The sequence below is a fragment of the Solanum stenotomum genome, chromosome 3 (assembly GCF_019186545.1).
Source record: "Solanum stenotomum isolate F172 chromosome 3, ASM1918654v1, whole genome shotgun sequence".
Classification (NCBI taxonomy): Eukaryota; Viridiplantae; Streptophyta; class Magnoliopsida; order Solanales; family Solanaceae; genus Solanum; species Solanum stenotomum.
In genome coordinates, this window is record NC_064284.1 from 19,626,970 (window position 1) to 19,639,743 (window position 12,774).

Genomic DNA, 12,774 nt, shown 5'->3' on the forward strand with positions numbered 1-12,774 from the left:
ATGTAATAGTTCAGAGGTCGGAGCCAAGATTAAGAGTTTGGGATTCCAGATTTTCTTTTTTTTGTAAAAGAAACTTTTTGTTGATAATAGGGTTTGAATCCACAATTATAGTGTGGAAAGCATTTCCAAAACTATTTTTTATCACTAAGTCATCACTTAATTTTGTTAGAGACTTACAATTTAATATAGATATATATTTATTTAATTTTCCAATACAAATATAAAATTACAGAAAAGTTATTGAGTTCATTCAAATCCATAAATCTCTACCTAGCTCCGCCTCTATCTACTACTTCATGCTAACTTAATTTCCGTTTCACACATTGCTAGCTAACTCATTAAACTAACTCAGTAAAGAGAGAAGAGATTTCTAAATGGACTAAATGCTCTGACTAATTCCTGAGACACTTGACTATTTCCGTTAGTTTTATTGTACCATATCATTATTATAAATTAAATGGAAAAGGTAAAAAATATTTCTCAATTTTGATTTATAGTTTGACTTTACTCTCGCCGTTAAAATGAAGTTAAATTTACTCCTTCCGTTACTAATTTCACCAAAATTATCCCTCATTTGATGGAATCTCCAAAATTGATCCAAATTATCCAATTTTTTTTTTAAAAAAAACCCTATTTCCTATGTTTAACCCAATGTCCCAACCACTCTAGAGGATAACCCATTCCCCTTTTACCCATTCTCTCAAATTTTTCATATAACCCGTTAACTTCTCCTCCATTGTTCTTCATATCTCCTCCATTGTTCCTCATTTTCCAATGTATATCCGCCGAAGCGCTGAACAGCTCTGGCGGCTATGTAAAGCTGGTACCGGACGATTATACAATGACAATGTATTTATCGTCATATATATAAAAATTAAAAATTTCCACTACTATATACTATATGCTTTTGGAAGACATTGATTAAACCCAAATCCAAACCCAAATTAAGAGTAATTTTACAAGTTTGCAACAAGAGCAAATGGAGTCAACGCCGGAAAAATTGAACTTTGGAAATTCTCTGTTAGTTCCAAGTGTTCAAGACCTAACCAATATTCCGGACAGGTATGTCCGCCCACAACAAGAGTCTCCCGTCATATCTTCCGGCAGATATACATTGGAAAATGAAGAACAATTGAGGAAAGAGAAATGAAGAACAATGGAGGAGAAGTTAATGGGTTACATGGAAAATTTGAGAGAATGGGTAAAAGTGAATAGGGTTATCCTCTAGAGGGGTCGGGGCATTGGGTTAAAATTAGGGAATAAGTTTTTTTTAAAAAAAAATTCGGGTAATTTGGATCAATTTGGGTCAATTTTGGGGATTTCATCAAATGAGGGGTAATTTTGGTGAAATTAGTAACGGGAGGAGTAAATTTAACTTTATTTTAACATCGAGGGTAAAGTCAAACTATAAATCAAAGTTGAGAGATATTTTTGACCATTTTTCCTAAATTAAACTAGTTAGGTATGGATAATGATTTTTATGATTTCTATAAGATATTGACGTTTATCATGTTTAAAGTATTTTGAATTTTGATTGTTATCATTTTAAAAAAAATTAAAATATATTTTAAAATATTGCTCAAGGGAAAACTACAATATTTTGCAACTTTTTTGAATTGCAATTAACTAAGGCGATACTTATGAACTATATGATGTGACGTCTCTATTATGTCTAAAGTTTTTTGAATTTTAGCTAATGTCTTTTAAATATTTCGATTTATATTAAACTATATATAATTTAAATTTATAAAGTATAATAATCAATGAAATTAGTTAATTAAAAATCATATTACTAACAATTCTTCAATTAAGGAAAAATGGTATATGACAAAACCTCAACTGTTGCAACAAAATATAATTGGGAACGACATCAGAACGTTGCATACGTTGATTGGTACTAATTAGACATTTTTCATGATGCTATAAATTTACCTATTTTCTATCAAAGTTTCCCATGGAAAAAAATAAAGTTAGGGAAACATTATATTTGAAAGGGAAGGATAAAAATATCAAAAAAAGAAATCAATTTATGCTATGAAATAGTCAAAGCTATCAGATTTGGGTCATTACCGTCAAAATAATTTTTCCTAATACTAAATGGTAAACTTTTGCTACATAAATATATATTGACTTGTCCAATACATTATATGAAAACTTTTAATATGATTGAGGCCCAACCAACAATAGTTGTGTGAAGCTCCATTTAATTTTTGACACTTGAATTTGTGGACTCCATTTTAACACCACACACTCTCTCACCTTCCTTTTTTCAAATTCCTCCTTTTTATTCGTAATAAGTATTTTACCCCTCTCTTTTTTTAATAATCTTAAATTTTATTTTCCAAAAGTCAAATAGAAATATGTAAATTAATATCAATTCAAGTTTTAGCCTTTTTTTCCCATGATTGCTAATATGATTAAAAAATTGAATTCCATTATAATTATAGTCTTCTTTTCTTGATTTATATATTTTTTTGGTTGATTTTTTTTAGACTTTTAACTTAAATTTCAATAATAAATTCAACACCAAGTTAGGGCTGGTAGGGGGATCAGGTCGGCCCGCGACCGATTCGAGAACCGGCTCGCCGGACCCGGTCCCGTCAATTCTCGCGGGTTAGAGGGACTTCAGGATAGGGGACCGGTCAAGGGCCGGTTCACCCTTTGGTCCCGATAGACTCGGCCCGGTCCCGGCCTAGCTGAACCGATCGGTTTCACGGGATCCCCTATTTTTTTAATTTTATTTTTTGAATTATATCCGTTAGGGCAACGGCTAGTGGGCCCCCAACGGATTTATTCACCTTTTTCACTTCCCTAACACTCCCTACCAACCCCCTACTTTTAATACTTTAATTTAAACCCTCAAGTTATCATAAATACACTTTAACCCATTTTTAATATTATAAATACCCCTCTATCCCTTATTATTTCTTACAAAATCATCTATTCTCTCATCTATTTTCTATATCCTCTCAATTTTTTATTCCATTTAAGTCTCATATTATATCATATTTCAATTCTAAATTTTCATATTATATCATAATATATGTGATTCTCATATTTGCTATCAAGTATTGGAGTTCAAAATTACAAGTTACAACAAACTACAAGCTTCAAGAATCAGGTATAACGTCTGCTATTAACGCAAACGTTTGGTACATTCATTTCATAATATTTATATTTTATTTTTTGTCATTAATTTTTGTGTTATTATTATTTTTGTATTACACTTTACATATAATTAAATATGAGTTCTAGCAAAATAGATACCGGTAAAGGAAAGAGAAAGAACCAAGTGACATTAGTAAATTATTTAATTTTAATAAAAAAAGTAGTAAGGAAAAAGTAAGAGTAAATGTGGTGGTACTTCTTCTAAATCAATGTCTAGAGATAGATTTAATACAAATGATTCTACTTATGTTGATGATACTTCTTATGATATTGATTCAAATGTTCAACTCGATCATGAAATTTTAGAATGAATTTATTGTAATATTAATCCTTATCTTGATGAAAATTCAGGTGAAGAAGTAGAAGTTGGTTCGGAAGAAGAGGAATTAGAAGATACACCTACTAGTCCGGTGACAGAAGTTCCAAATGAAACTACAAATTCAACGGAGCAAAATTGTGGACGCCCACCCCTTATACCTCCTACAAGGGAGAAGGTGAAGTATCAACGCCCTAAAACTTCTGTTGTGTGGCAATTTATGGCTTTAGATAAGGAAAACTCTATTGCTATTTGTAATAAGTGTAAGCAACATTTTAAACATAAACAAGGTAGAGGTCAAGGTGAGACGGTTATCTTGTGTGTCGATTCAATATAAAGAAGCTAAAGCATTAGCCAATAGAAAAAAAGGAATTCAAGTTAATGATTTTGATATTAATGTTAATGAATCGGTAGGGGCTTCTAACATGGTTCAAGGAACATTAGATCCTTCTAACCCCAGTGGTCCACTAACACAACGTAAATATAATAAGGAAAGAGATCGTGAAAATTTAGCTAAAATGATTTCTGTTTTTGGTTTGCCTTATAGTTTTCCTTCACATCCCGGTTTTATTGAATATATTCAACAAACTTATAATCCTACTTATAGAGGTTTTTCAAGAAATACTATTAAATCTGATGTTTTTGTATATCAAGGTAAACATTGTCAAATATCTTTGTTGTATATTTAGCATATTAGATTGTAGAGTGTCTATAACTTCGGACATGGATCGTAGTGTTAATGGATATGATTATTTAACTGTTAAAGCACATTGGATTGATCATAACTAGAATTTGCAAAAAAGAATCTTAAGTTATAAAGAATGTGTAGAAAAAAAACTGGTGCATATTTAGCTTCAAATATTTTGAGTGTTCTAGATTATTACATGCTTATAGATAAAGTAATGTCTGTCGCATTAGATAATGCATCTAATAATACAAACATTGCTAGTATGTTAAAGTTAGATTATGTCCAATTGATGTTAAAGCTTTTCATGTTAGATGTGTTGCACATGTATTAAATTTAGTTGTACAAGATGATATTTCATTGTTTGATTGTGGTTATATGAAAATTGAATATGTTGTTGGCTGAATTTTTTATGCTCATAAAGCTGCTAGAATTAGAAAATTTAATGAGCGTTGTGTACTATGTGATTTGCCACCAAGAAAAATTTCAAGACATACTAAAACAAGGTGGAATTCTTTTTACGAAATGCTTTCAGTTGCTTACGAATATAAAGGATCCCGTACAAATGATGTTTAATGATCATAATGCTGACCCATTAAATAGAATTTGTGAAGAAGATTGGGAAGAAATTAATGAACTATTAGAATTTTTAAGACTTTTTTATGGTGCTACAACCATGTTTTCTGGAATTTATTATCCTACTATTTCATCAGTATTAATAAATATTTGTGCTATTTCAATTCAATTTTCTAAATACAAAAAAATTGAAAACTTTAGAGTTGCAATTGAAGGTATGATTGAAAAATTTTAATTTTTTTTTTCTGTTCCTCAAATTTATTTAACTGCTACTTTACTTCATCCTAACTAAAAATTACGAGGTATGCAGGGACTTGTTGACACTTTTTATGATACTTTAGAAATTTACCGGAAGAAATTCCAACTTGTGAAATGTGCAAGTCTAGCATAAAAGTAGAAGCAAAAATTTTGTATGATAAATATAGAACTACAGGAAATACTCAAGGAGAAGTTGGTCAAACTTCTAATCCTCAGAGTAAAGCTCGAATTTCAAGTTATATGCGAGGTTTTCTTGGTCTTAACTCTACTAACCGTAATGATTTTGAAGAATATCTTAATCAATCTTTAGAAACAGAGGAAGACAAAAATGGCAATGAAGATTTATTAGTATGGTGGAGGAGGCGGAGCGTTGCATTTTCAATTTTGAGCAAAATGGTTCGTGATGTTCTAGCTATTCAAGCTTTACCAGTTGCATCGGAGGCTGCTTTTAGTGCGGCAACGTTTCAAATTGGCGATCATAGACATTCATTGGCGGAAGAAAGTTTGGAAACATCAGAGACTGGGTCAACGCCGAGAGGAGGAATTATAATTTGTCAAGGTTAAGTTCCAGACAAGAAGCTTGGATTAATGTGGTAATTGGATCTAGTGATGATGAATTAGAGTCACAAGAGTTTCTAGCAAGTTTGCCAACACCGGAGGATGTTACCGTCGATATGATGCGACAATTAGAATTGAATTTTAAAGGAGAATACAAATATTAGATTACATCCGAGAACTAATTGAAACAGAACCTTCCTAGAAGGTGGCTACGTAAATTAGTTATTCATCTAATATTTGTAACAAATATTAGTTTTACAGATGAGAACTTATTGAAACAGAACCCTTCCTAGAAGGCGGCTGCGTAGATTAGTTACTCCATTAATATTTGTAAATTGTAACTTCTAAGTTCTAAGTTGCAATTAGATTTTATTGAATAAATTTGAAGGCTTTATTCAAGTCTTTTTTATATAACTATTGTCTTGCATTTTAATTTTAATTTTAAAATACTTAATTTAAAAATTGAAATTTGACATTTGAAATTTCAAGTTAAATTCTTTTAAAATATTTAAAATACAAATTTGAACTTCTCAAATTTGAAATTTGAAACTTGAAACTTGAAATTTGAAAACTTAAGCATTTTTTATTAGCTAAAAATGTTACTAAATAAACTAAAAATGCTATTCAATAACATATAATTTCAATACAAATAAATAAACATATAAAAAAAATAAAAATCCCACGTCCCGTCCCGCCAAACCCCGTCCCATCCCGTATATATAGTGGGACGGGATGGGATGAATTTTTATCGCCCCAATCCCGGTCCCCCCCGAATCCCGGCCAAGGCGTCCCCTGTCCCGTCCCCCAGTCCCCGTCCCCTTGCCAGCCCTACACCAAGTACAAAATATTTCTAAAAAAAATTGAAGAATGAGTGATTTTAGAATATTTATAGGTATGCTCTCACTTACTCATTGGTGAACTTTTTTTGGTATAATTTTTTTAAAAAAATTTAGTTCTGATTGATGACAGTTGAATTAACTAATAATGAATAATTAAAGCACTACAAACAAGTGATTTTGAACATAAAATCAATTTTTAAAATCATCATGATAAAATTACAAATCAAACTAGAAAGTGAAAAAATAGAATTAAATTTAAAAAAAGGTAACTAGATTACAAATGAAAAGAGTAAAAATTTAATTTTATACAACATACACACACGCTCTATATCAGTTTGGTGATTTTTCGATTTATTTTTACTTTGAAACCAAAACTAATTATGTCAATTTTTTTTTAAAATAAAAAGAAAATAAATTTAAGTCAAAGAAATATTCAATTTGACTAAATTTTTACTTAGTTCGATTTTCGATATTCAGTGAATACTTCTTAATACAAATATAAAGTGTGTGTGAATTTCCCATTCAAAATTATCTTTTAAAGGTATCCTAGGAATTTGTTTCAATTTTTTGAGATGTAAAATAAAAAATTTAAAAGATTGTTTTTTCTAAGGCTACGAGGAATAATTATATTTTAGTTGAATTGGTTGAGAGGTGGCAATTTTTTAAATTGATTTAGTTGAGGGACAGAAATGATTAATGGGAAAGAAAGAGCTAATCAAGTTACTAATTAATAAAGAGCGCAAAGAATTTTAAAAAAACTTTGAAAAAGAGAGGAATATTGAACAAGGAGCTAAAATATTTTGGAAGAAAAAGGGGGGAATTTGGGAAAAAATAAGGTGAGAGAGTGTGTGGTGTTAAAATGGGGCCCACAAATCCAAGTGTCAAAAATTGAATGAAGCCTCACACAACTATTGTTGGTTGGGCCTCAACCATATTAAAAACTTTTACATTATATGTCTTCATTTGTGCTTCTATTTTGCTTTTTATATACAATTATTTATTTAAAATTTTATTTTAATAAATTAATATAATTTTTTTTAAAATAGTATACTACTCACAAATATGTGCTACACATGTAAAGTGAACGGATACTTACCCAGCGTTTGACCATAGATTTCCAAATATTTTTTGAAAATATTATTTGGGTGAAATTTTACCATGTGTTTCGTCATAGTATTTGAGAAACATATTTAACTTTTTTAGGAAATATAATTTATAGTCATAAGTTTTCAAAACTATCAAAATTAACCATAGGTTTGTATTACAAGTCAACTGAATCTTTGTTGCAACAAATAACAAATAATGTCCATGACACTGGAGCAATGTGGTAGTTCGGAGTGAGTGCAACAAACATCATTTCATATATCGTAAAGTAGACAACGCACATGATTTTGTTATCCTGAGCCGATTGTTCATCATTTTCATTAACAACCATATCATCACTTTCATATTCACTGACGATTCCATCATCACTTTGGTGTTCACGTAAAAATATTATGTAATACAGCTCAAACAACTACCCGACCCCCAACCTAGAAACAACACTAAGACGTTTCGTTTCCATTTTTTTGGTTAAAAACATCGCATAATACAGTGATAGTGCTGTCATTCGCCTGTCACGTATTGCCACCAGAGTCAAAATGCCGCTGACCAGTGTGGCCGGTCGATTAGTGGCCTAGGTATTCTAAATAGAAAATACCATTAGGGGTTGGGCCGTCCCCTTCGATTCGCGTACCGGGAATGAGCTCTGGTATTACATTATCGCGGAGGAAAAAAAGACTCTCATTAAGGCGTTACTTAGCACGTAGGTTGTGCAGCTGCTTCCCTTGTAGCCGTCAGCTCGTTCTTGACCTCTGCTACAACGAATGAACTAAATGGCAGAAAAGGGACTGCCTGGGATTGAAGAAAACCATTTTGGTGGTTTGTCAATTTGAATCTATTTTCTTTATGCTACCGAAAGATGGAAAGGGGAACCGACTCGTTCCTTCCTTGCGGAGAACGAATCAAGGCCTGAAGTTGGTTCGTCGAGCCATTAGGAAAATGGTAATTTTAGATCCTTTGTTTTCTTAGGATTAAAAAAGGATGTTGCAACTAGCACGAGATGATAAAGAGAGAGCTTCATCTATCGATGAACAACTTTCGCTATTGACTGACCGACCTGTTAGCCTTTGCCAAAAAATCCCTCATCACTCTTCTATTTATTGACTCTTAGGCGAGAGCTCACTCAATTCCTTTTTAAACTTTGATTAGACGATTATCAGGTGATCCAGAAGACCTAATCAATGAGATTTGGGAGCACATACACAAATGGAATTCCTTTCTTGTACGATACAAAAGTCAAGCTCTGAATTTTTGCTCTAGTCAAAGTTCTTTATGGCTTTCCGCTGGGAAAGTAAGAGACGAGTATAGTTGCGAACCTGGAAGCCTGCAATCAAGGCAAATTCCCTTGATGGGAGTGAACATAGGGACTTTTCACCGCCGGTAGACTACTTTGGCCCACGTCGGCTTATCTGTCAATCGCGTTGGGTCTGCCACTCAGTTGAAAACTATGAAACAAGTCAGCGGTAGTTCAAAACTTGAATTGGCACACAAGGCCTGAAGTTGGTTCGTCGAGCAAGAGAAGAGGGAAATAAAACATGATTGCGAACTGCAGATAAACTCGTTAGCGGGGAATAACAACGACTAGCAGTATGATGAAATCTGATAAAAAAGCGGAGTAGGTTTTTTGATAAAACCCTCTCGTAAAAGTATTTCAACAATATTTTCGGTAATATTAGTAGATGTTATTCGAACCACCCTTTTTAGAACAACGACCAAACTTGCTACGCTAGTAGGGCTTGTGGGTAAAGCAAGAGATCTTATTTTATCCTTAATGGTTGTTACCAAACAAACCCAGTTCCGGTGGCAGAATCAAATCCTGTTCCACAAGATCCTATATTAGAAATATAGTTGGAGATGAGTCTGTCGACCAGCGCTTGAACTAAGGTTGTTTCAAAAGAGAAAGGGAATGAGTTTGAGAAAGACTACTTTTCTATTCGCTTGCCTGCGCCCCTCTACTCATGCGGGACTGACTGTGCAATACTAAGAATGGAGCGAGCTTTGAAGATATGATTTTCTCGTTTGGATTCGAAGAGGACTCAATTGTTAGTTAGTACCCCCTTGGTTGTCACTCTTACTATGCTTCACACATGAAATTATACAGCTTTCAAGGGCTCGAATAGATTGATTTGAGAACTTGCGAAGCGGGAGGCTCGTAGATGCTACTAGTGCAATGACTAGTCTAATATCTTTTCTATACGTTAATTTTTTCTTATGTAAACCCGGTGTGTTATCTGAGTCTTTTAACTAGTCCAATGGACAGATCGATTCACAACCTATACCGTTTTTTACCAAAAGGGCCCGGATATTTCATAACTGTTTCATTCGAAAGGCAGGCCAGAAAGCTTCATCCTAAGAAGACTGAAGAAGAGTTTCACCTGAAAGCAAGGCTTGAGAGCAAAGGAACCCGCAAGTGATAAGAAAGTCTAATCATGTTACTTCAGTCGTATGTTTAACACATGCAAGTTGATTAGTTCGCCCTTTAGAAATAGGTGCCTCCTTTTCAGTCGCCCTTTACATCGTTATTTTTTCAGGAGCTGGTTTGGGGAATCACAACGCCTTACTTATTCAGGGGGGCTACTACATTGTTACATTCGGATAAAGTGTTTCACCGGGTCGGGCGAAGGGGAAAGAAGGGATTGGTGGTCTGATGTGCCTGCTCCGTCTTTCTTTGACGAAATGGGAGAGCAAAAGCCTTTTGTGTTTAAGAAGAAAAGCTTAATCGAGTTAGGTAGGATGTAGATCGAGCAGTTGTATAACCATTGGCCATTGATTCTTCCTCGCAAACCCTTATTTCTTGTAAAGAACCCATTTCGGTACTTAGTAGCTGAACTTTCTTACTTATGCGATGAAGAGCTTACTTAGTATTGAAATCGAGTTAGCAGAAAGTACTGAAAGCTTTGCCTGCCCGTTCTAATAAAAAATTCTGGTTCGGCCCGGGAAAGCGCTGGCAACAACTGAAAGGAAGGGGTCCATGTAGCTGTTGTGTCCGCCCCTATTGGTGCTTTTCTTTTAGTGGTTAGATAATGACCATTATTTTCATATCAGTAATAGTGCGAAAAGAAGGCCCGACTCCAAGTTGTTCAAGAATAGTGGCGTTGAGTTTATCGACCCTTTGACTTAGGATTAGTAAGTTCTATTTCTCGATGGGGCGCTTATTACAGCTGCTTATTTCCTCTTATCCATTTTATGTTCCCAGTTCAAGTTCGTACTAGTCTTGTACAGAAGATAGCCGATGTTCTTAGGCTCACAGAGCAGTCTTTTGCAGCAAATAATCGGAGTGTAACCTACTTTTAATGCCGACCGAGTTGGGCTGGTGTCCATGTCACAGAACCTCAACAGCCCAGGGTGCAGACACCTCTTGTATCGAAGCACGTAGTGTCCGACAATTATGCCAGCATCGGGGCAGCTTATCTCTAATTGGATTTCCTTTTCTAACTGGATTTTATTCCAAAGATGTGATCTTAGAGCTCGCTTACACTAAGTATACTTCCCAGGTCTTTTTTATTATCACTGTTGGACGGTGATGGGACCTGTTGGCATAATGCACGCTGGAACGTGGGAATTCGAGGTCTCATGAACTACTACTAAAAACTAACCTTGTTTTTACCTTTTTTCATTCCCCCCCTCAAACCAAAAAACTCACAAACAAAAAGAACTGTTTAAAAGTCTCTTGCAAGACTACTAGCTACATGCGTTATATACCTACTGCTTCTATCGATGGAAAGACCGAAGCACGTCTCCTTATAACTTTGACTCGTTGGCTCCACGTCCACTGAAAGTCGGTGGGCAAAGATCTGTCTGCGCGAAGCTGACCTATGGATAGATTATGTCCCCCAACTGGGGCGAATAGCCCAGTGACTCTTCCCTTATTGTTTTCGAGCATTAAGCTCATGACCCTTTTTATCATTTTTCGCCGAGGAGGAAAGAATAATCTTTTCTTTCTATGTTAGCTAGCGGGTGCGGGCTTTCCTATGGTAGTCCCGCTGTGGCCTTTGAACAGGCTTAGTGAAAAACTAAACTGATTCAAGTTAGCCCAACCAAAGGACTAATCCAGCTACAAATGAAAGTAGGACGGGACTCACGGGGGTTGGGGGGATCTCTATTGGTCTAATTCCTGCTTGCACTTGGTATCAGTAAAGGGCAGTTTTCAATCATACAATGTTCTTAGTCTCACTTTTAGCGGTAGTGATCAAAGAAAACTATACCTGAAGAATGGGATACAGATTGACAAGCACAAAAGGGTAGGCTTGGCTATTAATCTACGTTTATCCCGATACCGAGACTCTACTCTAGACAACCATAATCTCTAGATAGCCCTAGCCAAGGTTTCGATTCTGATAGAGTAGCCTTGTCGTGCATGTCAACTATTGATTCTATGCCATCAAAACATGCTAACAGTAGAAAAGAAATGCAAGTACATACAACTGCGGTAATGCCGTATCATTGATAAAGAACCTTGCCATCTCAGCACTGAATGCGGAAAGTATGGAAAACCATCTCAGCGAAGCTTCTAACTTTAAATAATAGGAATTCAGGTATGGCAGGAGTGGGAGGAAAGAAAGGGCGGTAGATGATAATGAGAAAGGGTGCCGCGTCTGGACGAGCGGAATGGATGAGCGAAAGGTGTCATGCCATGGAGTGGGGAATAGCCCTTGTCTCATGTAAGACAACTAAATGCACCTCGAGGTGCTGCCGAGGAACTGAGGGACCTTGGAGTAAGCTCCTTTCCATGGGCAATCTACTCAAGAGTTTTCCCAACTAAAATTGAAAGGGCTGTATCTTTTTCGAGATAGTTAACCATTTTTTTCACCGTGAGAGGGCTGAAAAGGAAGCTCGACCTACAGGGAGAGGGAGGTCATTCAGAACCCGTTGGCTCCAGAACGGAGGGGGGGCTCCCGTTTTACTTTGGCACATGAGGTGGCGGGTTTGGCTAGGTAACATAATAGAAATGTATCGGACTGCAAATCCTGGAATGACGCCTTTGTCAGAGACTAGCTACTTTTCAACCGATATAGTGAGGTCATAGTTAGGTCGCAGTCCTATCAGGGGACCGTATACACATTTGCAACCTTTTCGTCGACGATAACAATCTTATCACCTCATAGTCCATTAGTGGGTAGGGTGGTCAACTTAGAGAGCGCCTACCTCCTTTTTAGACGTGTCCTCGACAACCTGGCGGTTTAACCCTAGTCAGTAGACTGGTCTTTCCTTGGCGAGTCTCATCCCACGGACACATCTTGACTATTAAAAACAATCTTCAGGTCATGAGCCTG

The 12,774-nt window shown here is 35.2% G+C and overlaps 1 protein-coding gene across 2 annotated transcripts in view; it reads left to right on the forward strand.

Moving 5' to 3' along the window:
• LOC125858057 (heavy metal-associated isoprenylated plant protein 39) overlaps positions 1-12,774 on the forward strand; it is a 273,143-nt gene that overhangs the window by 110,807 nt on the left and 149,562 nt on the right. The window contains exon 1 of one of the 2 annotated variants that reach the window (XM_049537733.1): positions 5,332-5,336. The exons of the other annotated variant lie outside the window; for it this stretch is intronic. Coding sequence (XP_049393690.1) covers positions 5,332-5,336 — 5 coding nt within the window. Of the gene's footprint in view, positions 1-5,331; positions 5,337-12,774 lie in introns of those variants that run through there. 2 annotated transcript variants of the gene reach the window in all.